This window comes from Rhagoletis pomonella, unplaced genomic scaffold (assembly GCF_013731165.1).
Source record: "Rhagoletis pomonella isolate Grant_MI unplaced genomic scaffold, Rhpom_1.0 Rhpom_scaffold_02759, whole genome shotgun sequence".
In the NCBI taxonomy this organism is placed as follows: domain Eukaryota; kingdom Metazoa; phylum Arthropoda; class Insecta; order Diptera; family Tephritidae; genus Rhagoletis; species Rhagoletis pomonella.
The window spans coordinates 1-27,017 of NW_023461313.1; the positions used below are offsets into that span (position 1 = coordinate 1).

The window sequence follows — 27,017 nt, forward strand, 5'->3', positions numbered from 1 at the left end:
GGAGAGAAAGAAAAAGAGAAGGCAAAATAATGAATATGTGAAGTGTAGCGAAAACCTTTTTCTGTGCTTACGTTGAGCGTCTGGACTTTTTGCGCGTCGTACATTCGGGTGGCCCACCATTGAGACGAGCCGAGCTTGACGCCATCGGTGCGTGCAATTGCTGATGATGATCCAGCGAAGAGTTGCGTGAGCTGATGGGTGTGCCGTCGCCGCCTCCACTCATAAGCACATTTTGGTGCATATTAACGTTCCCATGGTGATTCGCATACAGCTATAAAAGAAGTGCGTGAAACTCAGTAGACTCAAGTAAAGAAGTCTAAAAGCCTTGACATAGGCTATAAGTTCGAACGAAAACGAACTTTTTGTATCCGGCGCACAAATTCATGTCCTGCAGCTTTTTGCATTTCTGATAGTTTTCAAATAAATAAGAATTTATCTTTTCATTCTGATGTTGCTGTTTTTAAATACCAACCAACCTTGGACCACGGAAAACCCGGCATCAAGTAAAGTGGAGATAATTAAATTTTAACTCGAGTTATCGTGTGCAAACAAAGCGAAACCTTTTTCAAATTAAACAAGTAATTTTTAGCAAAAAAAAAAAGACTTAAAAAATCTATATATTTCATGATTCAATGATCGGATCTAAACCAACCTTTTTCAGGTCAAGCGGAACCATTTTCAAATTAAATGAAACCTATTTCAGATAAAGCGAATCCTTTTTTAAATTAAATGAAACCTTTTTCAGACTCAATGAAACTTTATTCAAATTAAATGAAACTTCCTTTTAAGAATGTTTCATTTAATTTGAAAAAAGTTTCATTTAATTTGAATAAAGTTTCATTGAATCTGAAAAAGGTTTCATTTAATTTAAAAAAGATTTCGCTTTATCTGAAAAAGGTTAAATTTAATTTGAAAATGGTTTCGCTTAACCTGAAAAAGGTTTAATTTAATTTGAAAAATGTTTCACTTAATTTGAAAATAGTTTCATTTAAACTGAAAATGCTATATCTATGTATTTACTATGGCCCATAGTTACAGTAAAAACAAAGTCGACTGTAAAGTTATTGCAGCCTTTTGACATAACTTTTAATGAAACATCTGTCAAAAAACCTGCATCTTACTTTCGAGTCTACTTTATTTTGACTATAACTACGGGCCTATATGTCTATGTCTCTTACGATTCCGTTAGGCTGTTACAAACAACCGTTACGTGAACAAAATGATAGTTCCTTTATGCAAACGGATATAAAAAATACTAATCCATATTCCAGTTCATCTCACTCACCTCATTTATGGGATTAAAATGTGTTGCATCGTTTGCGCCTTGCCCCATATTATTACCCATCAACATATTACCATCCTGTATTTGCTGATCAACGCCGGGTGATGAATTCGCCGACACCGTTGTGGAGCCATCCGATGAAACAGGCGACTCACCACGTGCTGCTCTCTGCACTCCAATAACATTACCAGTGGCCGCTGCTTGTGCGCGATCTTTCTTAGCCAAAGCCTCTGTTGTAAGCGCAGACGATGTCGTAGTTTGTACTGAACTCATTGAGGAAGCCGATGATGATGCCACAGAAGTTATGCTGAAAATACTACCTACAGAAGAAGCTGCCGGGGAGCCAGCCGCGCTCGTTAAGATCGCGCCACCGCCACCTCCACCACCCATTGATAGCAATGTTGGTGCAAGATTTTTCGCAGCTCGTATGGGGGATCCATCCGCATCGCGTTTGCGTAGAAAATTGGACACCATGGCTGATCCCGCGCTGCCGCCAGTTAATTTAATCGACGTCTGCAGTGGTATAACAACGTGCTGTCCTTGCGTGCCAGTAAGCGTAGCTGTAGTCGTGCCAGCACCAGCTTGATGCGCTGCTGAAGCGGGTATTAGCAACTGCTGGCCAGCTGCAACCCCACTTTGTTGCAACAATTGCTGTGTGGCTTGTGACACGGATATGGCATCGGCCGTAAGTGTGTTGGAGGAGCTTGCATTGCCGCCGACCTGTGCTGCTGATGCCAACTGCGCGCTAAAACGCAATGGCACTGACTGAATTTGGGTACCTGCGGCGCTGGAGACTGGTATCTGCAACTGGGCGATAGAGCGCCCACCTGTTGAAGGCACTACTGTAAAAGTGGGCGTTGAATTTCCCGTATGCGAAGCTGCTGAAGCAACAAATGGCAACGACGAGATTGCTAGATTCGTAGCCGACGATGCGTTTGCTAACTGATTCTGTGCTGGTTGCAAAGCGCTACTTGTAACAGTAGTGGTGCTGAGTGAAAGCACTCCAGTTGATACTTGCACAGAGCTAGCCGGTACCGATTCATAATAGATTGTGCCGCCTTGCGGCAAGAAAGCACCCGCTGAGGTGGACATATTACCACCGCCTCCTGTTGTTGTGAGCACAGTAGTGTTGCTGCTTGAGGCTGTCGGTGGTGCATGTAAATTGGTGGCGCTTACACTTACACTAGACCCATGCTGACGCTGCGCTGACACTGCTTGATGTATGTAAACATTTGTCGGTGGCCCGGCGCTGCTGGTGATAATGCTGCCACCACTCGCACCACTGCCGCTGCCATCCAAGTTTGATGCATTAGCTGTAGCCATTACTTTCCCCACTGTTATGGCGCTGGCATTCTTAAGCGGTGTAATAGTGCCAGTGAGTATGTTGCCAGCTGTGCTGCCACGAGTTGTTATAGCCAGTGGCAGGACTGTGGCGCCTGCTCCAGCTGCCGACGAAACGATATTTTGCGTGCTTAAGAGCTGTCCAGCCGCTGCGGCGGCTGCAGCCTGCGACACATTCACAAGTTGTGCGGTTGATAGATTGGCGACGCTACCGCCGCTGCTCGACGTGGGTGTGTTTGCAGATAGGGCGGATGAATTATTGCCACCTGCAACGCCACCAACATTTGCGCTCAAACTGCTGCTACTACCCAAGGACGATTGTATGCTGGTGCTTACGCTTTGTTGCTGTGCCAAATTAACACCTATCTGGGCAGTATTACCACCATTGCCAGCGGGCAGCTTACCCAATCCGAACGGTGTGATAGTAAGCGAAGGTTTGGGAGTCATCGAGACCGGTTGGCGTATACCAGACACTGGCCAGAAAAAAATTTAAAACATATTTTAATTATATTTGTTTTTCTTATTTACTTAAACCTATAAAAGATAATACAACACTTCTCATGCGTTGTTATTAAAATGAATAGAGCTTGTCACAATGAAAGTGCGAACAATGAAAGGGCACATTGGCTCTGCAAATATATTATATCAGGATTAACGCTGAATCAGTGAATTTATCTGAGCTATATACATGTGCATACTCGATTTTACTACTGCGCGAACAACAACAGTTGGACTCAGCGGTCTGAGTTCAACAGTCATAGCCTTATCACTATGACGACTGGAGCGGATAGAGATATGTATTTGTATTTGTTGTAGAGTACATTAAGCTTTATTATATAAATAGTATTTGTGTTCGGATGCAAACTTTTACTTTTGTGATTGGTACAGTTGCAAATCAAACAAACGCCTTTTTAAGGCGGTAGCAAAAGACAAAGGCCAGTAGTCAGAAATTAGAAGCAGGTGTTAGCAATGCAATCTGTGTTTTATGATAAACAATTTGTGCTCACGAACTTAAGCTGACTCAATTTTTTCACTGATAACGTGAGCTAAGGCTCAAGAATTTGTACTCAAACTCGTGTTGGAGCTTATGCTTGAGGACCAATATTTCAACTTTTTCATGTTCGACTAAAACTCAATATATCGCTAAAAACCGCGTTTAAATTTTTAAAAGCGGTGAATATATATTAAAATAATAGACTACGAGCCAAATATTTATACATAGTATAAAGGAAAGCCAATATTCTCTGTTAGCGGTAACCTCGAAAAGTACTAAACGGAGGTGATGAGGGCTGCCACCTGTTAATAAAATTACTATATTCAATCATAATAATCATAGGCATCTGTCCTGCACCGTCGCTGTCAAACGAAAAGACTTAGCCTCTAGATATGTAATAATGTATAATTTTTCTTAATAGAGTTGCCACCTTGCTCCTTTCACCGTTCATTGGACTAAAAAATTAGGTACCAAGTGAAAGGATATGGTTTATTAAAATTAAAAAAATGGGGATAAGGTTATATTTTTTCGAAAAGGGCTGCCGGCTATACGAAAAATTATAAGATGTGGTCTATTCGTTGAACTAAAAAGTTGTCAAATGAAAGGACTTGGCCTCCAAGATTTTTTTTTTTTAAGTGTTGCCGCCTGTCTAAAAAATCCAAGTTGCGTTCGTTGCATTAGAAACATTACATATCAAATGAAAATGCTCGGAAAGTAAGTGTGCAGTAGGGCTTTTTTTAACAGGGTTGCCACCTTTTTTCCAAATGCCTATATGTACATACTTATGTACTACATAGACAAATATCTCATTTAATTAAAAAGATCAAAGATAATAACGAGCTTACCTAGTTTACCAGTGTTCACAATGATTGGTTGGAACATCACATTCCCCGATATACGTCCAGTCGAGCCAATGATAGGCTGCGCCCCACCGGCTGGTTGTTGCAATTGTATAATACGCGTAGTAGGCAGATTCGCCGTTGGTATAACATTGTTGCCAACACCGGTTGTTACACCACCCATTGTGGTATTGCGTGACGAATTGGTAGTTGTCATATTGCTCGACGCAACCACAGAACCTACTCCGCCACCTGTAACACCACTACCAACTTGTTGAAGCGTAGATGTCATGTTGGGAGAACGTATACTAATGCTTGTCGTATTTAGTTTGGCTGCGGAAAAGGATTTCGGTAATGGTATCGGGCGTATTTGACGCGAAGCTGTACCAGTGGTGGACGTGGCTGAAGCTGAGAGTTGTGTGGCAACGGCAAGACGTTGGCCTGGAGCTACGGAGGGGTTAAATTGTTGTGGCTGCTGTGTGAGTGGTTGTGAAGTGGCTGCTACATTTGAAGAGTAAACCAGTGTGGCTTGATGCTGACGTGGTGGTAACACAGTGGCCAACGTGGCAACGTAGGTCTGTTGCTGTTGTGATTGCGGCTGACTATGCGAAACGCCAGATGAAGAAACTGCTTGTACAGTAGCTGTAAAATAGGAAAATATTGCAATTCAAATATGGTTTTTTTTTATTATTATTATGAATTTATATAAATAGTTAATGAATACTTACATTGTCCGCCTGGTACGCTCGTTTGGTTCTGTGTTTGGTTGCCGCAACCAGTCTGGACAACTGACGGCGGTGTACCAGCGACTACTGTACCACCCACCGCTGTACCCATTCCACCAGCTATGTTGGCGCCGCCATAGGAGCCAGTACTTGTGGTCATACCTTGCGCGGTGATAATACGCTTTTGTGTTTGCTGCGGTATCGATCGTATGAGTTGCACTTGTCCGCCCGTGTTTGTTTGCATCCAAGTTGTGCTAGTCGCTGGCGATATAACCGATGTAGCCGGTGATGATGTGTTACGGTTCATAGTGGCAGCAGTGCCCCGTACAAATCCTCCAGTTGTTGTTAGCCCGGTTACCGTAGCACCACCACTCATTGAGACAGGATTCGGGCCAGTGCGAATTGGCGTCACAAGCCTTTGTCCCGAGCCTACGGCTGTCATCTGAGTTGCATTAACGCTAGCACGTGGAAAGTAGGTGGTTTGAGTTAGCGGTCTTGTCACTGTTATGGATGTATTGGAAACAGTGCGAGAAGTGGCACCCGCTACGCCCGCTGGTATGGCGGTAATCTGCGTACGTCCGATACCGGCAGCTCCTTCAAACTGCTTGATTGGTATAATATTGGTGGGCATAACAACACGCACCTGCGTCGATTGACCGCCTGCGCCAATGGTGCGTATAGCTGTGGGCGACTGTGCTACATTAAGTGCAATTGGCGTGCCTCCTATAGAAGTCGCTATTGCTCCACCGGCTGTCGTCATTTTAATGGCTCCAGCTGTTGAAATGCTACTAGTCATTATGGTGCTAACACCACTTACGTTGCCGCCGCCCATTTGCATGCTGTTACCACTAGTTGAGCTGGTGTTCACCAGATTACCATCCAGTGTTGTCTTGACATGGGAAATTTTAGCTGCAACTGGATCAAAAGAATATGGTTGGATATGTGGCGATTTATTATACTGCATAGGAGCATATATATTAAGGGTTTGATTGTGAGACTGTGACTGACTGGGGGGGTGCATATGTATGAATATCGCTGGGGAGCAAATGTGTTGTGTGTACAGGCGGATGGGTAGGGGGAGTATATAAATAATTAGAATATGAGGTTATTGTGTTGGGATCGGGTAAATCGGAATGTTGGTTATGTGATTCTTGATTGCTTGAAAATGTAGCTGTTGATATCGTTGTAGTTGTTGTTGTTGGTGATTGAATGGCGAATGCTGTTGGACGCCCTGATGGTTGATATTGTTGTTGGTATTGATGATTGAGGTTAGGTTGTACTATGTAATGGGGTTTAAAGTTTTTATGAGCTTCTGTGGAAGAATTAAACAAGCAAAATAAAGAAAACGAAATGTTATGATTCTGTTTCCTTTCGACCTTGTGACGTAAGCCACGAAACTGTCTTTTATAACGAGCGAACAAAATTTTAAGTTTTCAGAATTCTGCTTAAATGTAAGTTGCAATTTAGCTGCACCTATGTTTAATAGACATCTGTCAAACACAACAGAACATGGTATGTAAAGCGGACTTAGTGGAAATACAATTCAACTACTTAGGATTTTACAGATAGTAAGGGCCAATTTGTTAGTGCAAGTTTAAACCTAGACATGTAAACTGCGTTCATGTTGAACCACTGACCAATATTTGACTAGCTAATCTTATTTTAAACCACCTAGCTCGAGCTATCGTAGTACATTCCCACGACAGCCGGTTCTACGTACCGGAATGACTCGGGTTTTACCCGACCAAGGGCTGTTGTTTCGGCGATCTAACCCCGTTTAGGTCGGCGAAATCCCCCAAAAGTTATACGCCCATAGGGCTACTTCTTCTTCGCATACTTTTTCTCAGGGCTGGCATTGAGTCAAACCCCGGACCAGAAACATATACCTGCTGGGTGTGCCAGAGACGACTACACCACAACTCCACCTCCGTCAGATGCAACACGTGCAATGGGTGGAGCCATCTCCGAGTTTGCTCAGGCCTCATGACTCACAGGCAATGGACCACTGCGTACGTGGCCTCTTGCTGCGCCAATCGAGCTGCCTCCACGGCACAACAGAGTTCGCCTGAGCAACTCAACACAAACACAACCGCCCAATACAATAGACAAACACTACAACAGGCCACACTACAGATGCAACTGCACCACCACCCACACGCCACCGCCAACAACTCCAAATTCCTCCGACAATCTGCACGGTGTGTCAGTCCAGGATATTCCGTAATGTGACATCAGTCAAGTGCAACACCTGCCTTCGCTGGGCACCACGCGTGATTGGACGAGAAGCCCATGCTGTGCTGGTCGGTCGCAACCCCCAACTGCGACGCCGCCCACCTACACCACAGGGCAACAGCCTCAGCAGCGGCACACAGCATGTGGCGGCACGGCAACACACATCACTAACACCCAAAATTCCAATAAGTCTCCTTAGGCACACGAAGATTTTACAATTGAACTGTAACGGACTTCCGGTTAGGCTATGTCGAGCTCGAAATATTTAACGTATATATACTCCCGTCCGCCAGCTGCCTGGCAGGATATCACCCTGAAATAGGTGCGCTCCACAGAGGTGAAAACCGTATGGTAGTTGGGCACTTCAAAGCGCACCACGATCTTTGGTATTTAAGCCTGTCAAACGATCGTAGGGGAACACAATTGGCTGAGCAGATAGACGATTCGACATTCTGCACAATGAACGACGACGCACCCATCAGGATTATGGGTTGCTACAGCTCGCTAGACATAACAATAGTCAGCGCTGGTCTGATAAACATGTTGACCTATGCTGACTTAAGCATCAGACCATCTGCCCATAATAATCTCGACTTTACTTCCGCGGGGTGTATAATAAAATCCCGATATACAAAATACCGAAATACGGAATCCCGAAAGACATAATCCAGATACGACCAAATCCCGACCAGATATAATCCAGACACGACAAAATCACGATCATACATAACCCCGACAAGAAATCCGGACACAATATAAAAAAATATAAAAATCGCGCGATTTTTAAATTATTTTTATATTTTGTCGGGATTTTTGTCATGGTTGTCTTCTGTTTTCACTCAAAAACAATGTATAAAAGACACAGTTGTTGTTATTGTTGCAAGGGCTTACTTAGCCCGTAATTGTCCGCAGGTTCAATCGTTCAATCGTTTAGTGCAGTGATTCTCAACGTGGTCCAGGTGGACAACCAGGGGACCAAGGGAGACTCGACAGAGGTCTACGTTGGCGTAAAAAAAATATGGGGGTCCGCGAGTTGTAAGTAGGGGACCACGAAAAAACATCTGGTCTCGATAGTAAACAACCAAAATGGTTGCTTGATAGCCTATTTATTTAACTTTAATGTATAGTGCTCTTGACACCCTGGCGAACTTACAGTCACTTTGTGTCATCATAAAAGGGGAAGCCTTAAAGGCCACCTGCAGACTAAAAAGAAACGGATGTTGGTATAAAACTGAGTGAGGCGATGCGGAAATTGCCGGCGGCAGATATTTGAGCACTTGTGTCTTTTCAATGCTACAGGATAACACGCCACCATTACCTTTGTTGAAGAGATTCTAGAGAGAGAGTGCTCCTTGAGGCGGGAATGCTGATTTAATTCCAGCACTGAGCCCACACTTATACATTGTCGAATCTTCACTGATGGCTCCAAAACTGACTCAGGGTCAGGATCTGGAGTATTTTTCGAAGTCAACGGGAATAAGCTTCACTTTTTCTCTTGGGGAACATGCTTCGGTATTCCAGGCTGAGGTATTTGCAGTCCCTAAAGCGTGGAAAATAGGTGGAGGGGAAGGAGTTTATATGTCCACAGGTACAGCCAATCTAAGTACTTCCAAACTCGTTCGGCAAAGCAAGTCTCGACTAAATAATGTCAAAGATAACGAGCGTGCTTTACTCTGGGTGTCGGGCAACTCGGTAGTGCCTGGAAATGAGACATCGAAGCCACCATCAGAAACTGGGTGAATACTTCGCTCAGCAATGACTGGGAACCATCGAGTGGATGCAGGTGGGCAAAACTCATGTTGCTTTTAATCTCAGAAAGTCATCTATTTTTTCCTCTCACTGAGAAGACAGGACTGCTGACTGGTAACTTCACGTGGCACAAACACCTGACTGTGATAGGCGTAAATGACAACTCCATTTGCCCAACCTGCTTTGAAGAAGATGAGACGGTGGAACACTTATTGAGCTTCTTGCTTGCTTGTTTGTTTATCATCGATTTATCTGGATTCGGTTTTTTAAGTTTGACGCAAAAAGCTTTGCAGTTTTGTTTTTTCAAACTCATGAGTGAGCCGAACATGTGAGGAGTTTATTTAGTGCTCTTAAAAAATATAGCTCCTCAGAGCGAGATAGTTCTTTTGTGGCTTTACGAGCTCTTGTTTTTTAACTTGCAAGTGTGTAGTCACATTATTTGAATAAATAGAACACAATAATATATTTTATTTTTATTTTTGCCACTCCGAATTTAGTTTGGAAGTCACCCGCGACTTTAGCTTTCGGATGCCAAAGCGAAGCGTAATTTGGTCGCATTTCAAAATTGAAGAAAATAAAATATTTCCATAAGCATTATTGGTGCCTCTCATGAAAATTTGAATCGCCATATGAAAGACAAACATCCTTTCGTAATAATGGAGAAAGACGAATGAATGAAGACGACTGAATTGTGTTGTTATTGCAGAGGACCTTAGAAATGTAGAAAAAATTATGTTTTTACTTTACAGATTAATTCAATCTTTTATATGTGTGTATCTGTTATAAAACATACATTTCTGTTGTTCTGTAACTCGAGTAACTGGTTTATTCGAGTGCAATACACATGTAGGCAATTTACAATGTTGTTAGCCAATAATTATTTATAAAAAATTTAGTAATTATTAATGTTAATGCAGATTAAAAAGGTAATTTACGTTTCTTACTGTGATAAATTCTTTTAAATAAATTAACTTTCCTTATAAACCCTCCAATCGTACCCGTAGGGGATGAGTCGAGACTAATTCATCTCAATAATACCCGTATGAGACTAGTTGCGACTAATTAATGCCCAATTGTACACGATAAGTCTAATCCCGGAATACTCTCTTTAGAGATTAGTCGCGCAATTTCTGGCAGGGTCAGCTCCTACAATCGAACTAGTTCAGTTAGATGAACTATAGTTCAATAAGATGAATGAACTAAGACTCATAAGAACTAGTTCCTTGAGCTGAACGAACTAGAAGTGAACTAATCTTTAAAGTGAACTAAAAATTTTTTTGGTGACGCATTTTCTCCCATACAAAGCATGTTCGAACATTTTTTGTATAGAAGAAAATTAGCAACATCGTCAGCAAAAAAAATATTCTCAAATTCTTGAACTTCTTCAAACTTGCACAATCTCTATTATATATATAAAACAAAGTCGTGTTAGTGACACCATTTATAACTCAAGAACTTATAACTGGGTCGATATTATGATATTTGTTATGATATTTGTTTAACTATTAAAACAACCCCTAGGTGGCGCTGGAGTCGAGTTATTAGTAAAGCCCGTATTTATGGTCCGATTCGCCTCATATTTGAGATATGTATTTACAATAGGAAAAGCAATACCTCTGCAAACAAAAGAGCCGCCAGGGGGCGTTGGAGTCGAGTTTATGGTCCGATTATCCTCAGATTCAAAATATGTATTGATAACAGGAAAAAGAATTATTTCGAAAAAAATTGTCCCCAGGTGGCGCTGAAATTGAGTTACATATGTATATGTAACCAAAAATCGTATTTATGCTCGAATTTATTTCATTATGGAAATGCATGAATTCCCATATCGATGGTCCCTTACAATAACGACACAATACTTTTGCAAAAAAACTGAAATTCAGTTGGAAACCGCCGTTTAGGAACAGCTGTTTCTTATCAATCGTAATATATAAAAATCCCGTGCCACTGAGTTCGTTTAAGATAATCTCCGAAATCGCTTAACCGATTTCGATGAAATTTTGTGGGTGTGTATTGTTGATTGCAACTTAAAAGATAGGATTGTTTTGAACCTGAGAAAAAATACATTGTTTTTTTCATCGAAATTTTTTCTATGCCTCTCACATCGTGCTTCTCTCTATATATATAAAAATGGAGTGAAAAATGTATAGTAATTCATTAATTGAGAACGGTTGGACCGATTTAGCTAAATTTTTTTTAGATGTTCCTAATTACCAGGAGAAGGTTTTTACGAAAGAAAATTTTGGATGATCCCCCGGGAAAGTCGGAAAATTGGAAAAATCGAAAAGTAGATTTTTTTTTGTATGGAATTTTGTGTGCGATTCCTTCGGAATGGCTTTTGAAAGGAAAAAAGAAAACTAAGTGGAAAACTCAGCAAAATCCGGAAGAACGCGAAAAATTTTAATTTGTTTTACGAAATTTTGCATTTTATCGCATGATTTGATGATTTTGGACGATGTAATGGTGGAAAATTCGTTGTGAAGCTTGGAAAATTTCGGATAATTGTGAAATTCATTGTGAGCATGAATCAATTGGGAACAATTTTCTCCTATGTTTCATAACCGATTAGAATGGTTGCTGCTTTCTTTGAAAGGTGTTTAAAAGGAGGAGTGTACAAAGTTTTGTTGTTTCCGATAGGTGGCGCAAGGGTCAAAAGCTACACTAAAAAAAAATTCATTTGGCACGTAGGTAGCCTTTTGCCTAGATTAGCATATAGGAACCATTTTTCCCGTTAAGGGGGCCAGGGACCGAGCTATTCCAAAAAGTCGTATTTAAGGTACGACCGCACTAGGCGACGCGACACGACACTACACAGCGCGGAAAGATATTCTTTGCATGGATTCTTATGGAGCATACCGCACTACGCTGCAGCAGAGCTACGCAACGCGACGCTGCATGGCAAAGTTGACCAAAAATGTCGCGTCGCCTGGTGTCGCATTACATCAGCGTCACTAGCATCTTGTTTGAAGGTTTTGACACAAAAAATTAAAAATTTAGCAGCGAAGTGTCGCGCCTCTGCAGTTTCAGTGTCGCACCGTGTCGCGTAGTGCCGCTGCAGTGTCGCGTCGCTCAGTGCGGTCGTCCCTTTATGGTCCGATTTGCTTAAAATTCGGCACGTAGATAGCATATTTCCTGGGTTAACATATAGGATATTTTTTCTGATAGGTGGACCATATACCGATCTATTGCAAAAAATCTAATTTATGGTGCGACTTGCTTGAAATTTGACATGTAGGTAGTTTATTGCCAGGATTAACACATAGGATACTTTTTTCTGATATCTATTCCAAAAATGCTATTTATGGTCCGATTTGGTTGAAATTCGATACCCTTATTATAGATATGCGTAGAATAGAATTGAGTCATTGTTTTACAGTTCGAAAGGTGTTTGTTTATTACCCAGAAAGGTATTTGTTTATTACACAAAAATGGAAAAAAATTGCATGCAACAAATGCTGGCAAATTTTGTGCTGATTACGATTATTGCCAAAAATTGTCAATTCGCCAGGCACCAGGGATCAAAGACAAATTACCCCCGCAAAATCAACCATCAAAATCATTGCGGTGCTTGCGTTACGGTGACTAAACAGAATGTGAACCAATGATACTCATCAGTTTGGAAATCGCCACCAACTATACTATAGAGATTCAAGGACGATTCACCATAGAGCCGCAAGGACTTCTTCCCGGTATAACGCTTTCGTCAGGTTATTTAAGACGGCAATAGAGGATATGCCTTCTGTCGACCACTAACCAAACGTGAACGTGAATTGCTGGCGAAAACGTTGGACCAAATGTTTCAATAAAAAAATTAATTTTGGGGGGGACGAAGTTCGCCGGGCCTGCTAGTATTATAATAAAATTGAATCGGGTTTAAAACTACATATCCGAATTTTTTCTGATATTCCTACGGTGACCATCCGTCTGTATCATACGGGACAGTCCTCTTTTTTTTTTACCCATTGTCCTGCCAATTTATTTGTTTTATACGGGACGCCAAATGTTCTGTATTTTTTTTTTTAATGTCCTGTATTTGTCCCGTATTCGGTGTTTCAACGCCTTTACCCCTCATTAAAATGACATGCCTATGAATTAGTTTGAAGTGATGTTGGTACATATATGATCGTAATTTTCTCTATTATTATTGTTATAATTTTCTAATCTGGATACCTGTGTTTCGATTCGGGAATACGTACAGTGACCAAAAATATAAATTAGCAAGGTTTGGCTATTTTTCCTTAGTTTATTTAATGTTTATTATTTTTTATGAAAGTAAAGCTCTTTTCCTAAGAAAAACTATATACATAATACTGTTTAGATGCGACTGCTAACAACCCATGTTGTTGTTGTTGTAACAGCATACAAATTCCTTAAAGGGCTTTAAGAGCTGTAAGTTTTTGTGGAAAATTTTTTTTTGTCCCGTATCCGGCTCCCATAAATATGGTTACCATAGATATTCCGATTAAAAAGCTTGAATGTTTGATTACCATTTTTCAAAATTTTGGCGAGTTTTTATAAATCTTACCCAAGGTTTGATAACGTTGTAGCATGGACTATAATTTCGTTCCCACGACAGTCGGGTCTACGTAACCGGAACGACCCAGATTTATATCTGGCCAAGGACTGTCACTCCAGCAACACTCCCCAAAAAGTTTTTGGGGAATTTGTATGCTGCTACAACAACAACAACAACATTTCGTAAAAAAAATAATAATTAATTAAAACTAATAAAGAAAGATAAATTGCCAAACTTGTAAAGACAACTGCTCTAATTATCTGCCTGCTAATATACGTATGTACCTACTCTGTCATTCCCGAAATTGAGCGTACGGCTGTTTTTTGTTAATATTCGCAATGTTTTAAATGCTAATTTTTTTAATTTTGTTTTTAAATTTGGCTTATGCCTTAACGAATCCCATTTAAATCCAAGAATGATACTGTTTTAAAAATATTAAGCAAATTGCGAACTTTTTATTACGAATTTCTAACAAGAATTCATTCCATTAAATTTTAGTATAATAATGTGCAAATTTCATGTAAAACAATTCTGAAAATTGTTTATATGGAAAAATTTGGACAGTCAGCAAAAAAAAATTTTGCTGAAGATTTTTCTTAATTCTTGTACGCGGTATCATTCTTGGATTTAAATGGAGTTTGCTAAAATATAAGCCAAATTTTAATACAAAATTAACAAAACATTTTTAGCATGTAAAACAGCGAATATTAACAAAAAAGTCATACGCTGAACTTTGGAAGTAACTGTATGTATATACAGCTGCGGTCAGGTCAATAAGATAGTAGTAAAATTCAACATGATATTGTTTGCAACTTACCTATGTTTATTAATTTATTTTTAATGATTTTAATTTTAAACATAGTTGGGTCTAGAAACTACATGAATAAAATTTTCAAAGCTTGCACAAAGTTGACAAAAATTAACTTAAAAAAAAAAATTGCATCAAAATTTGAAAATTTTCATTCAGAACTTTTAGAAAAGTTTCGAAAATGCAGTTTTGTAGCCCATTTAAGTTTGGTACAATTAATTTTTTTTTTAATTTTTAGAAATTTGTTTTGAATATTTTCTTCTATATAACGTATGAACAAAGTGTATTTAAAAAAAAAGTTTGAAATTTTAATGATATTTTATCTTTTGCAGCCGCTCTATTTAATATACAATTAATTAATGATTTTATGCTACAAATTTAACGTACATACATTTATTAAGATTTTTTCTTTATCACTAAAAATTTATAAACACTAAAATTTTAAACACCACGACAACACTGCCCCCGATACACTTGAGAATTGGAGAGGAACATTGGGCATGAATTTCGTACAGAAAATGAATACTTAAGCAAATAGAAAATAGCAAACGCATACAAAAACTGCAATATTATCAGAAAAAGAAGAGACCAATACTTTATATACGTATGCACGAATGGATACAAATCATAACCAAACAAGTACATATGTGAATTTTTCTAAAAAGCATATGCACGATAGTTACAATACACTGCCTTATTATTGCTTTAGTTTACATTTGTTGTGCGCACACGAGCGTTACAATTACACGTACTCACCTCCCGTTGGCGCCTGTGTTGAACCCATGCCAGCCACAACGGAGTTTAGGGCTCCACTATTTGCGCTACCGCCGCCACCACCTGGGCCTCCCCCGCTTCCAACACCACCTCCGCCCCCTACATTGCCACCACCCGGCCCAGGGGCGCCCCCTCCTCCAGTTCCTCCACTTGCATCTACTGTACTCATTTTATTCAGAAACGCAGTATATTTATTGATAAAAATGCTGTAACAAATATATTTTTTGTTAAATTTAGTTCAAATGCACGCATAATTCATTTTTTTTTCTCTAGTCCCAATTTTACCACCCCCATTGTTTCAGAACTATTACAAACCTTGCTTTTATTTAAACGTGTTAAAGAATGGTAATTTTCACTGCTCTTTGCTGAATTTAAATGTTTGCGCCGATTAATAAATTTTTAATTGGAAAATTTTAAGCTTTTCCCTCGTCTACATTCGGTCAATTTTTTGTGTGTGTACTTTGAAAAAATGTCTGCCGTGTAGTGATGCAAAAAAAAAAACATCGATGCATCGGCACATCGACTTTTGCTATTCGATGTATCGACTAAAACCGGTGTTACGGACCTTCCGATATACATCGAAATATCGATAGGGGTCTTCCCTAAAACTCGTAAAATCCTCGTAAATCTCATAAAGCTCGTAAATTTAAGAGCCTCGTAAGAGAACTGTCAAAATTTGTATGGCAAATTTATTAGGCAAATTTGATGCGCAAACGACCTCGTAAACTTCAGTGTTTTTTATACAAAAATATATGATAAAATAATGAGAATAAATGAAAACAATTATAATCCCGTCAGAATGGGCTTTTTGCGTACGTTCCGCTCAAGGATGAAACTGACAGTTGAGTAGACTGTGTGTGTTTGCATAGAGAGCGTCAGATTGGCAACCCTTGCGTCAACGGACCTAACGGCCCGTCTCCACAGGCAAAAGTTGTTGCCTACCAACTGTCATTTTTATTGCCTGATAAAAATTTTATCAGCGGCAATATTTGTGCGTGGGCATTTTTTATCTTGATAAAAGCATTTATAAGATGGCAATTTTTGCCGGATTTCATCAATTAAAAAGTTTAAAAAATATGCTATTTCACACCCAAGCAAATAATAACACATATTTTAATAGAAAACAGTTCAATTTTTGATTTTATATTGAAATATCGATAATGTTGTCTCCACGAAGCTATCGCGCAAATGAAAATGTAGCTGTCAAAGTACCAAATTGCTGGCAATATTTATCAAGATAAAAGCTCTAATAATTATTGCTTGCCAAGAGCAATATGCGGTCTCCATGGGCAAAATTTTGCCTGATAACATTATCAAGATAAAAACTTTTACCTGTGGAGACAGCAAGTAACGAACGTTGGCCAACAGTTAACATTTGACGCACTATGATTTAAGCCGTCATCGATTCGCCACTTCGCTGCTTGCTATGTTTGAGTTCCGGTCGCTTAACGAAAAATTTTGCATGTGAAAGCAACAACAAAGTTAGCTAGCACGGATAGACGATAGCGAGTTTGGTTGTACCTCATTGTATTCGTTCGTTTCGCCACGCGCTAACTGTTGGCGAATCGATGACGGCTTTAATAACACAAGGTTCGATAAACTGACAGTTGTCTCTCTCGCAACGCTCCATTAGCAGTGGAACCGTGTTGCTTCTTTGCAAATTTATTGGAAACAGTGTAGTTTTGCTGTGAAATAGAAGTATACGACTTTGTGCGATATGTTCATTTGTATATGCATATGAAGCACATTTAACTGGTGAAAACATAAATAGTTTTTAAATTAGATGTTTACGTAAATCTCATAGCAGTTTGATGTTAATGTTGAGTCCTTTTGAAGTTTTTATACAGCAAAAAAGCACAATAAATTACGAAATTCAGGTATATATATTAATATTTCGTTAAATTGCCAGATTTCCTGCAAATACATTAAAATTCATAAAAAGAATTTCAGTACTAATTGGCTACTTTGCGTACTTTTCTACTACCATTTTCGCAACAACGGGTTGCATTCTTCCCTTTCCTCTGTCCTTCGTAATTGCAACCTTTTGTAAGGGACTACAAAACATTCAAATTTACGAGTTAAGCGTGTTAAATGAGCTTGACCGAGTCAAATGAACAAAATGTGTTTATAAACAAGTTAAATCGCATGCAATTGTTGTTGGAAAATTTACCCAGTTAAATCATTTAACTCGCTTGAAAACCAGTTCAGCGCAGAGTTGTATCAGAAAGCTTTTTCCGTACAAATTGAATCACAAAAAATTTATTTTGAATATTTTTTTTTTTAACAAAAATTGCTTCACAAAATCCTGGTTGATCTGTCAAACAGTCACTTTACGCACCTATTTACACCTTTTCACAAAAGTTGCGTTCCCATAAAAACTCGAAAACTTACGAGTTTTATACGGTTTAAGACTTTACGAGATGTATTTTTTTCGATGCATCGACTTTTGCTGGTAATGTACACTGTACATAATAAATTATTTTGTTGCTTCCAAATTCTTCGCTAGAATATACATTAGGGGTATTCTCTGAGTCTTGCAAAGCCCTTGCACCGTGCACGGATTGCACGGTTTGCAAAGCTGTCCCATACGAAAACCGGTTTTTACCGTGCAATCCGTGCAATCTGTGCACCATGCAAGGGCTTTGCAAGACTCAGAGAATACCCCTATTCTATTAGTATTATCCAAAATGTTATTGCACTAATAAATTGCTGCTTCATTAGTAGAAACATTTAGTGCCAAAAGACCATCTACAATATGATATTAATTGATATGATATTGATAAATATATCTTTAATTTGATGTATGCTATGTTGCAAAAATTCTTTTGCCGAGGCGGCCTTCAACCGCGTTTAGGGATTATAACCCTTACTGCTCAGAATTCTCTTTGCTGTGTTGCCAAGAAAAAGGCGCAGAACTTCTTTCCGTGAAGGCGGCCTTCAGCCGCGCTTTAGGATTACCTTACCAAATAGAATGCGCCTTTTGGTTTGTCCATTTATTAATACAAAATTCGTCACCTAAATGCATAAATTCGTCACCATTTTTGCATTAAGAACCTAAATACTAAAAGCAACCCTGTGATCTTCCAAAATTTCCACGATTGCAGTGAATTTTTGGTCCAAAATTTATTATTTCCTTTTCGGTAGGGTTTTTTGCACATTATCTGCTGCGTGAGAATCGATCGTAATAGATACGCCCTGCAAAAATCGCGACTACTCCATGCATGCGTGTAAAGAGTTGCATTTAGGTGACGAATTTTGTATGGATAAATGTACATTTAGAGCTAAATTCGCTAAATTTTCTTTAACGCGTAAGCAAAAACAGCCCATTAAACACTTGATAGTTGTGAACGCTTGATAGTTGTTCATAAACTCAAAACGTTAAACTCAAGTTTATGGCTCAATGAGAACGTAATATTGTGTAAACTCTACAACGGGGTTTAATTAAATTGCGATCGATAAATTTTCGGAAACCGATGATATGGAATCTATCGAAATTTGTTTACATTTTGTATGACGGCAATTATTTTAGTCTAACAGGTTGAAGTTTTCATAAACTATAAAAATTGTGGAAAAATATTATTTGGTATATAAATCAAATGCAAGAGTTTTAAGTGATCTCGAATAAAATATGAATCAAGCGATTTACCTTTAATCATTTTGTTTGATGTCGCTTTGAGAAACCCAACTGTCTTCATATAATGGATACATTTCCCATGGAAGGATATAATGATATTAAGGATGTAAGCGATTTAGGTTGATTAAAATTGTAACTAACAATTTATTGTCCATAAAGAGACCACAACGCATGCGCAAAGGGCCGATACGCAAATGGAGCGAACAGGAACAGAAGAAGCTAATCGATTTTTTACGCACCAACTTGCCAATTGAGAAACCGACTGCAAGATTATATTACCAGCGCTTCTCCCAACATTCTAAAATAGCGATTGAATGGCGACTAGTGCGAAGCAAAGTGCGAAATTTGCGTGTTGTATATACAAAAGCAAAATGCTGGCAAAGCTCAGATGAGGCAATGCTGCTGAGTGAGGAAAGGCGACGAGGTACATTAGTTTAGCATATTTGAATTAGTACAAATTTTTTTGTTTTTATTTTATTGATACAGAAATGGTTTTGAAAATGTGCAACTTTTTTGATGATTTCGAGGAGATATCAAATCGACACGGGATGGATATGCAGTGTTCACTCAAATCCTTAGAGTTTCCCCAATATAGTAAACTAAGTGATCCAAAAAATGATCTAGGTACATACGGTCATATAAGTTCCTGCGTTGGTACAAGTGATACTGTTCAAACTCAAGTAAGCCTTAAAAATAGTTTTAAAGATTAAAAAATTAACACATGAAAACAACTTCATTCCCAGTTCGAACCTGTACCGGATTTCGCGGAGCCGGATGTAAAAATTGAGCAGGAACTTAGCCTACATGATTCTACAAATAGATATGACTATATGTTGAATGAAACTTCAGATTCATCAATGGGGGATACCCCCCACAAACAGTCATTTAATGAACCTTCCAGTATAAACTGTGAGTCAGATGAACTAAACAGCAGATATGAAATGTTTGACGAGCGCGATTTTAAGGAAAGAAAACTAGCTTTGGAAATTGAAAAATTCAATTTTGAAAAAGAAAAATTTTTCAAAATGCAAGAGCTACGAAAGTGGGAGCTTCAGAGCCAAGAAAGGATAAGGAAGCTGGAACTACAAATGCAAGAGCGAATAGCAATTCGTGATTTAAATATCAAGGAACGAATTGCCATTATGGAACTAGAGCGAAGAAAAGAGAATTAACCTGCGACCTTTTTTAAATTCTGTATTTAAAACATACCGCTTATGCGCAAAATGACTGACAATTCAAAATCGTTAATTTTTGGGAGACACTATGTATAAAGTGCACATACATATATACACATTCGCTTTTCAACAGGACGCAGCACAAAATTCTCGCACAAAGAATGATCTGACGAGTTGTTTTGTTTGACCCTTAGCCGGGATCGTTTTTTCCTCACGTTTAAGAAAGTCCAAAATGACCCCATGTAATAAAAAATGAATTTAATGCGCTAATTTAAAAAAAGTGTAAATTTAATATTTATAAACTTTGCCATAAATTTTTTTTTATTTCTTAGTCTTTTACTTTGAATAACTATATGTATACCCTGCAAAAATCGCGACTACTCTATGCATGCGTGTAAAGAGTACTCCCTAAGGACCAAGGAGTGCTCCAAAATTAACCACAATTCATATTAAAAATGTGGTCCAATTAACATTGCGATGTCCTAGGGCAGGACCATATACTCCATCCCTGCATTACATCAGAGTAGCACAAAACTACTCCAACATATTAACAATGGCATTGTTGTTATATTTTTTCGTTTGTACACGCTTTTGTTCTTCACTTCTCAAATGCTTTTTCGAAATTAATAAAAAACAAGACAAAAATTAAAAATTACATGTTGCCTCTGACGGCATTCGAACCCGAACATGCTGGGAGCTAAGAACTAACAGCGACCATCTCTGCACGTTCAGCTACAGCCAGACATGCAAATGTGCTTTCAAATGCTCAACTTCAATCACATTTCGTTAAAACACAAGCAGTGATCGGATAACAAACAATAAGCTGGCGCAGAGACACGAGTTGGTCCGCTACAGCATGACAGAGGAACACTTTTGTAAGTACTCCAATTTACCACAAATAGACTACATGATCCAACGATTTTTGCAGGGTACCGCCAATGGGGCTGGGTGGCAGAGGTGCATACTACTACTCCGTTGGGCTTCATCTGCCTCGGGAGACAAGAACCGCAATAGCCCAACTTCGCTCTGGCTACTGCAGCAGGTTAAACTCATACCTGAGCAGACTAAATGCGGATGTGCCGAATGAGTGTCCGGTATGCGGAGAGACACCTCATGACTCGAAGCATCTCTTCGTATACCCAACAACCCTAACGCCTTTGTCCCTATGGACCGACCCAAATGAGGCTGCAAGCTTCTTAGGGCTGCCGTTAGTGAAACTTGACGACAACGACTGAGATATTAACCGATCTGGGCGGGGTTGTTGTAGTCGCTACATCAACAACAACTACTCCGTTGGAACTGGATCCGATCCGATGGTCCAAATAACATCTGAATAAGAAATTTGTTTGAGTTGACTTATTTATTCTTATCTTTCAAAACTTATAACAATAGATTTAATGATTATACATCACGCAATATCAAATAGCATTAAAGCAGTGTTTTCCGATCTTTTGAATGCGCAACCCCAAACGTACATACCAAGGGGTCACGACCCACAGTTTGAAGAACACTGCATTAGAGTAGGGAGGTGCAGCCCTTTGGTAAGGGAGTGTCAAACCGCGACTGTCAATAATTACACTAAGTAACAAAAAAAAAATTTTTCTCAGTCCTTGGGATGTAATTGTTATTTCCTAGTCTGTTATGCCTTAAAAGTATGGAAACCACCTAATATTCCTCGGAAACTTTGCTTTTGTGACCAGGACAATGTGATTCATTAAAATATGCTAAAATTATGAGAAAAACGTGTTTGAGTCTTTCACTACAGAGAAAATCATACAGAACAGCACATATAAATCAAAACTAAATTTTATTAAAACTTCAGAAAACCAAAAACATAAAAGTAAATCAGAAGCGGGTGGTTTTTCGACATTTGCGTTTAAACTGCGAGTCATGACATGTGACTTTAACACTAGGATCCAGCAAATTCCACTGCATTAGTCTGGACGTCAAAAGTTCAGCATCGGACTTGGTTAGACCAAGATCTCTGATCAAATCATTCATGTCCTTTTGGTTGGGATAGTATGGGTTTTTGTTATCAGCTAGTAAATTAAATCCTTCACCTTCATTGTCTTCCACACTCATGGAATCAGGGCTCTCACAGGAAGACACCTGCTCTTTCTCTGGAGGAGTAGGAACGGGGCGGTCAGAGCTGTGTGGAACTGGAGCCATGGATGAAGGAATGTCAGGATACATGATTTGACTTGCTTTTTTGCCAGTCCGACGTTTGGAAGGGTCCACCATGCAGAAAAAGCAGTTGCTTGAATGGTCAGTGGGTTCTCTCCAAACTCTTGGCACAGCAAACTTCATAGCTCTCTTTTCCCCTCTGTACCATCCTGAAAAAAAAAATTAGAAAAGAAAAGTGCTGTCTAATAAAAAAGTTAATAGAAACATTTATTTTACCCATAACAAAGCAATATAGTTTTAAAATGTCTTACCTTCCAAAGTCCTTTTGCAGTTTTCACACGCGAAATGAGGTGCCCAGGATTTGTCTTGATCACCCACAGGCATGCCGAAATAAGCATTGTAAGCTTTGCACATTTTAAAACCTGTTTCCAAAGAGTACTTATTCGCTCTTGTTTTGATAAAATATCCGCAGACATAACAAAATGCATCTGCAGGATACTTGCAGCCTCGTGAAGCCATGTTTGAACGAATTTATCTGTAATAAAATAAGAAACAACTCTCAATAAATCACAAAAATGTTGCAAAATTTATTGCGACGACTTTGTTGTTTTAACTAGTGTTGGGCAGTATCGAGTACTTTTGTGTATTTACTACTTTGGTATCGATACTTTTAAGCATCGGGTACTGTCGATACTTTTCAGCATCGAGTACTGAAGAGTACTTTTGGAATCGATACTGTCCAACACTAGTTTTAACACACACAAATGTAGAGAAAACAAGTTGTATGCGCTCGTGTATCAGTTTTCAACAAACAAGCATAAAAATAAACGCAGATAAGCGCTGCCATGGTCACAAAAGCAAAGTTATCTTGCGACAATAGCTGTTTTCTATACTTTTGGGACCTAACTGACTAGGAAATAACAATTACAACCCAGGGACAAAAACCTTGTTACATAGTGTTATCTAACCTTGTATTATTGAATCATGATTCCGGGTAAAGTATCCATGTCCATGATCCAACTACATAAGATCTGACAATATGAAGCAAAAGAAAAAGTAATTTTTTGGCTGATGTTTGTAATTTCGGCGCCATATTATTTTCTTTGAAAAGCAAACAAAGAATATGAAGACGAAACAAAGAAAAAATTCAAGCAATATTTTGTGCTAACCAGTTTATTATTTTTGTACGTATGTTTGCAACCGAACACCGCGCACTTCATTTTAATTACATTTGCACAAAAAGTTGATTGAAAATCCCTTAAAAATCACCGAAATAAACCACCGACAAAATACACATAAAGAAAGAAACAAAACGGAAATAGCAAACTTTAAAATTAAGAACGTCACACACTTTTTTCTCAACTGCTATTACAAATGGCTGCTTCTCAACCGGTCAGATCTGTTCTAATTGGTTCATGTCCATGTTTTCGATATATCGACCTGGGAATATCGATTCAACAAATCTATTATCGCACGATGAAATATAGATACGATATCGAACATTCCTAGTTACATTTTTGTTTACATTTTGTATTTAGGACTGCGTTCCTAATAAAATATTAGGGGGAACTGGTTAAAGTTTTCTGATGTTACATTTCGTTCTAATTGAGGCCGGTTATACAATGATTAATCCGATTTACAGTTAATTTCGTTTCGCGATGCTTCGCATGAATACGAAATGCAAATACCAGCTGCCCTTGAATAATGGCGTTTCACGATTTTCCAAGCAAAGGGCGGAAAGCCGTTAAGAATGTAAGTGAATTGCTTAGTTAACAATGTAATTAATAATTCATTGTTTATTAGAGACCAAAGCGTTTGCGGAAAGGGCCGGTGCACAAGTGGAGCGAACAGGAACAGAATAATCTATTAGATTTTGTACGCAACAATTTGCCAATTGAAAAACCCAACGCACGATTGTATTACCAGCGCTTCCTTAATCAATCCAAAATAGCGATTGAAGGGCGACTAGTGCGCAGTAAAGTCAGAAATTTGCGCGTTCAGTATACAAAAGCCAAATGCTGGCAAAGCTCAACTGAGGCAAAGTCGCTAAGCGAAGAAATTCGACGAGGTAAATTACACATTTGAGAAACAATAACATTTGAAATATCTTAATGCATTTTCTCATTAGAAACGGTTTTGAAAATGTGCAACTTTTTTGATGTTTTCGAGGACATATCAAATCGACACGGAATCGATATGCAATGCTCATTTAAATCAGTAGAGTTTCCTCAATACTTGAAACAAAGCGATTCCAAAAATGACCTATCTAAATGTGCTAAAATAAGCTCCAACAATGGTGATAGCGATATCGTTCGAGTTCGGGTAAGCCCAATAAGACATTTTCAAAGGTTGGAAACCCATGCACAACAACATACGCAGTTCGAACAATCCGAATCTGCCGGTCCAGATATAAAAAATGAGCTGGAGCTTAGTCTATCCGTTTCTGCAGGTGGGTTTGACCACATTTCAAATGAAGCTTCAGATTCATCAATGGAAGCCAACTCCCACAGAAAGGACTACTCAGATTCAATTTATAAGTCTTCTAGTATAAACTGTGAGTCTGATGAGCTCAACAGTGGGCTTGAAATGAATGGCCACTCGGACTTTGAGGAAAGAAAATTAGCTCTGGAAATTGAAAAATTTCATTTTGAAAAGGAAAAATTCTGCTACGAAAAGGAAAAAGATATTAAAATGCAAGAGCTTCGGAAGTGGGAGCTTGAGAGCCATGAGAGGTTAAAGAAGCTGGAAATACAAATGCAGGAGCGAATAGCAATGCAAGATTTAAATATCAAAGAACGAGTTGCCATCATGAAACTCAAGAGAAACAAGTAATTTTTAAGCACACAACAACCGACTTCAATTCTCATATAAAAATTTAGGATTATCGTTAAGTCGGTTTAAAAGACTAATTAATTTATTTACATATAATCACAAGACAAGTAATTTTTAAGCATAAAACAAAACCGACTTCAATTCTCATACAAATTTAAGAGTACCGTTAATTTCTTCGTGATCCAATGATAGGATCTAAACCAAATTAGTATGGGACCATCTCTGAGGTACCACCTTTCCTTTAAAAAAAGAAATCAGTAGACGTGGTCCAAAGTTATGCGGTAATATACATACATAAAAATAAAAATATATTTCATTTTGATATTGTTTTTGCGCTTTGTATTACGATTATGATTATAAAGAAAAATGGAATTCCGGTGAATTGATAACCTCCTTTTTTGAAGTCGGTTAAAGAGAAGTAATAGCTATTCACGCTTGTCACTGAAAAACATAAATTTAATTTTTTATAACTGTTTTATATTTTGAGGACTATTGGTGTGAGATGGAATTAATCAGCGTACATACATATATAATTTTTAATACAGTATTTTTGATCTTTTATGACACCAAAATGTTCACTTTTTTATATAGAAATCTTATCCGCAATTTAATTTTAATACAACTTCCGCAGCAATCAGCCATTGCCACTGCTGACGGGAGTTGTTTCCTCCTCTCACATGGGTGGCGGCGGTACAGGAAGCACACCCATTGGTGGTGGCGGTGGCACACCATTGAACATGTGATGCGGACGTGGTGGACCAGGCATCGGGAAACCGCCAGCAGGGCCCAGTGCACGATGTAATTGTGGTGGAGGTGGTGGGATGATTTTTGGTTCGAATTTAAATGAAAATTGTAGGAAAAACTGCTTCGTATCGCGATTCCAATGTGTCCAAAATTTCCCCTCGGTTTTTTCTACTTCTCGTGACGGAACTTTAAATGCAATGGTCTCGTATGGCTCAGCGGCGAAGAGCAAATATTGCCATTTACGATCCGGGGGTTCAATTTTTTGTTCATAAGCGGACATGAACCGATGACGTGGGATGATACCATCAGTGATTTCAGGGTAATCGATTTGGAAAAGTAAGGATTGCTGACCATTGCTTGGGTCACGTTGTTTAGTCACTCTATAACCGGGGCGACCTATTTTTACAAACTTTTTCGGTTCAACACGCGGTTTTTCTGGCGCAAGCACATATGGCGCTTCCTTGGCTTCTTTAGCAGCACGTCGTGCCAAGTTTTCTTGATGCTTTTTACCCTGTGTATGGGCCAAATAACTGCCCTCATTGTTATGAAGAGTCAGACAAAGCTTGCACTCGTACGAACCCAAATGATTTTTCATAAAATAAGGGTCCTTATTCAAGTCGATTGTTTCCAAGGCTATAAGGAAAAATTATTGTTAACTTAACCATGTTAAAAACAATATATCTTACCAAGTAGGCGAAGACGCTCCTTGCGGTCGCGATTAGTTTCCGACCATGAAGCGACACCCCCACTGCCGGTTTTACCGCCGGGTCTGTTTTGAAAATCCATGTTTCTATACGGCGGGGGTAAATTGCAAATTGAAAACAAGTAACTATGTATACAAATACTTCAATATGAATAAGATCAATAAAATGATTTACCAAAAATTTGCACGGCAGTCGAAAATATTAGTGATGTGCTGAATTGCGAATACTCGGTACCCAATACCGATTCTACTCACGATTGCAATAGAATATCTGTCAAAAAACGTGCATCGACTTTATTTCGAATATGAATATGCTTCACAATTAAGCGAAGCGCACATTAGCGCGATTCCATCGTTGCGAATTCGGCTGTTAACTTCGAATCCGCAAACGTGCGCACACTTGAGCGATTTTTTCGCGTCGATTTCCGATGTACATTTCACTCAGTTTTCCCTTTATTTCGTGTATTTTCGCACTCGGCGTGCACAAATCGTACAAAATACTATTATTACGAACGTTTTTATTAGTTTTTGTACATTACACGTTT

The 27,017-nt window shown here is 38.9% G+C and overlaps 5 protein-coding genes across 6 annotated transcripts; 2 read left to right on the forward strand and 3 right to left on the reverse strand.

Annotated features, from left to right (window-relative positions):
- Window positions 1–67: 67 nt before the first annotated feature.
- Window positions 68–15,726, reverse strand: LOC118753698 (putative GPI-anchored protein pfl2). The gene is given in 7 exon segments (XM_036488566.1): window positions 68–271; window positions 1,286–3,096; window positions 4,463–5,098; window positions 5,185–6,199; window positions 6,201–6,493; window positions 15,243–15,466; window positions 15,576–15,726. Coding segments are annotated over 6 exon segments (4,146 nt in total). The 5' UTR covers window positions 15,430–15,466; window positions 15,576–15,726.
- A 3,031-nt stretch (window positions 15,727–18,757) lies between these two features.
- LOC118753697 lies at window positions 18,758–20,222 on the forward strand. The gene is made up of 4 exons (XM_036488565.1): window positions 18,758–19,000; window positions 19,054–19,318; window positions 19,381–19,574; window positions 19,638–20,222. The coding sequence occupies exons 1-4, from the start codon at window positions 18,959–18,961 to the stop codon at window positions 20,064–20,066; spliced, it is 930 nt and encodes a 309-aa protein (XP_036344458.1). The 5' UTR covers window positions 18,758–18,958; the 3' UTR covers window positions 20,067–20,222.
- A 1,635-nt stretch (window positions 20,223–21,857) lies between these two features.
- LOC118753696 lies at window positions 21,858–22,788 on the reverse strand. Its single transcript, XM_036488564.1, has 2 exons — window positions 22,505–22,788; window positions 21,858–22,402 (listed from the first exon to the last, which is right to left on the reverse strand). Exons 1-2 carry the CDS (start codon window positions 22,710–22,712, stop codon window positions 21,915–21,917), a joined length of 696 nt encoding a protein of 231 aa, XP_036344457.1. The 5' UTR covers window positions 22,713–22,788; the 3' UTR covers window positions 21,858–21,914.
- Window positions 22,789–23,648: 860 nt separating this feature from the next.
- LOC118753695 lies at window positions 23,649–25,067 on the forward strand. Its single transcript, XM_036488563.1, has 3 exons — window positions 23,649–23,945; window positions 23,997–24,261; window positions 24,322–25,067. Exons 1-3 carry the CDS (start codon window positions 23,898–23,900, stop codon window positions 25,023–25,025), a joined length of 1,017 nt encoding a protein of 338 aa, XP_036344456.1. The 5' UTR covers window positions 23,649–23,897; the 3' UTR covers window positions 25,026–25,067.
- A 413-nt stretch (window positions 25,068–25,480) lies between these two features.
- LOC118753699 (splicing factor 3A subunit 2-like) lies at window positions 25,481–26,698 on the reverse strand. 2 transcript variants are annotated; one of them, XM_036488567.1, is made up of 3 exons: window positions 26,648–26,698; window positions 26,456–26,559; window positions 25,481–26,402 (listed from the first exon to the last, which is right to left on the reverse strand). In XM_036488567.1, exons 2-3 carry the CDS (start codon window positions 26,553–26,555, stop codon window positions 25,699–25,701), a joined length of 804 nt encoding a protein of 267 aa, XP_036344460.1. In that variant the 5' UTR covers window positions 26,556–26,559; window positions 26,648–26,698; the 3' UTR covers window positions 25,481–25,698. The 2 variants fall into 2 exon arrangements, with proteins under 2 accessions (XP_036344460.1, XP_036344461.1); XM_036488568.1 differs by lacking the exon at window positions 26,648–26,698 and having other exon boundaries at window positions 26,456–26,614.
- Window positions 26,699–27,017: the final 319 nt, after the last annotated feature.

Coding starts and splice junctions, on each gene's coding strand:
- LOC118753697 (XM_036488565.1), top strand. CDS start 18,959: ATGGATACATTTCCCATGGAAGGATATAATGATATTAAGGAT. Junction 19,319..19,380: donor GAGTGAGGAAAGGCGACGAG/GTACATTAGTTT, acceptor TTATTGATACAG/AAATGGTTTTGAAAATGTGC. Junction 19,575..19,637: donor GTGATACTGTTCAAACTCAA/GTAAGCCTTAAA, acceptor CTTCATTCCCAG/TTCGAACCTGTACCGGATTT.
- LOC118753696 (XM_036488564.1), bottom strand. CDS start 22,712: ATGGCTTCACGAGGCTGCAAGTATCCTGCAGATGCATTTTGTTATGTC. Junction 22,403..22,504: donor CTGCAAAAGGACTTTGGAAG/GTAAGACATTTT, acceptor TTTTTTTTTCAG/GATGGTACAGAGGGGAAAAG.
- LOC118753695 (XM_036488563.1), top strand. CDS start 23,898: ATGGCGTTTCACGATTTTCCAAGCAAAGGGCGGAAAGCCGTTAAGAAT. Junction 23,946..23,996: donor GGCGGAAAGCCGTTAAGAAT/GTAAGTGAATTG, acceptor ATTGTTTATTAG/AGACCAAAGCGTTTGCGGAA. Junction 24,262..24,321: donor AAGCGAAGAAATTCGACGAG/GTAAATTACACA, acceptor TTTTCTCATTAG/AAACGGTTTTGAAAATGTGC.
- LOC118753699 (XM_036488567.1), bottom strand. CDS start 26,555: ATGGATTTTCAAAACAGACCCGGCGGTAAAACCGGCAGTGGGGGTGTC. Junction 26,403..26,455: donor GGAGCGTCTTCGCCTACTTG/GTAAGATATATT, acceptor TTTTCCTTATAG/CCTTGGAAACAATCGACTTG.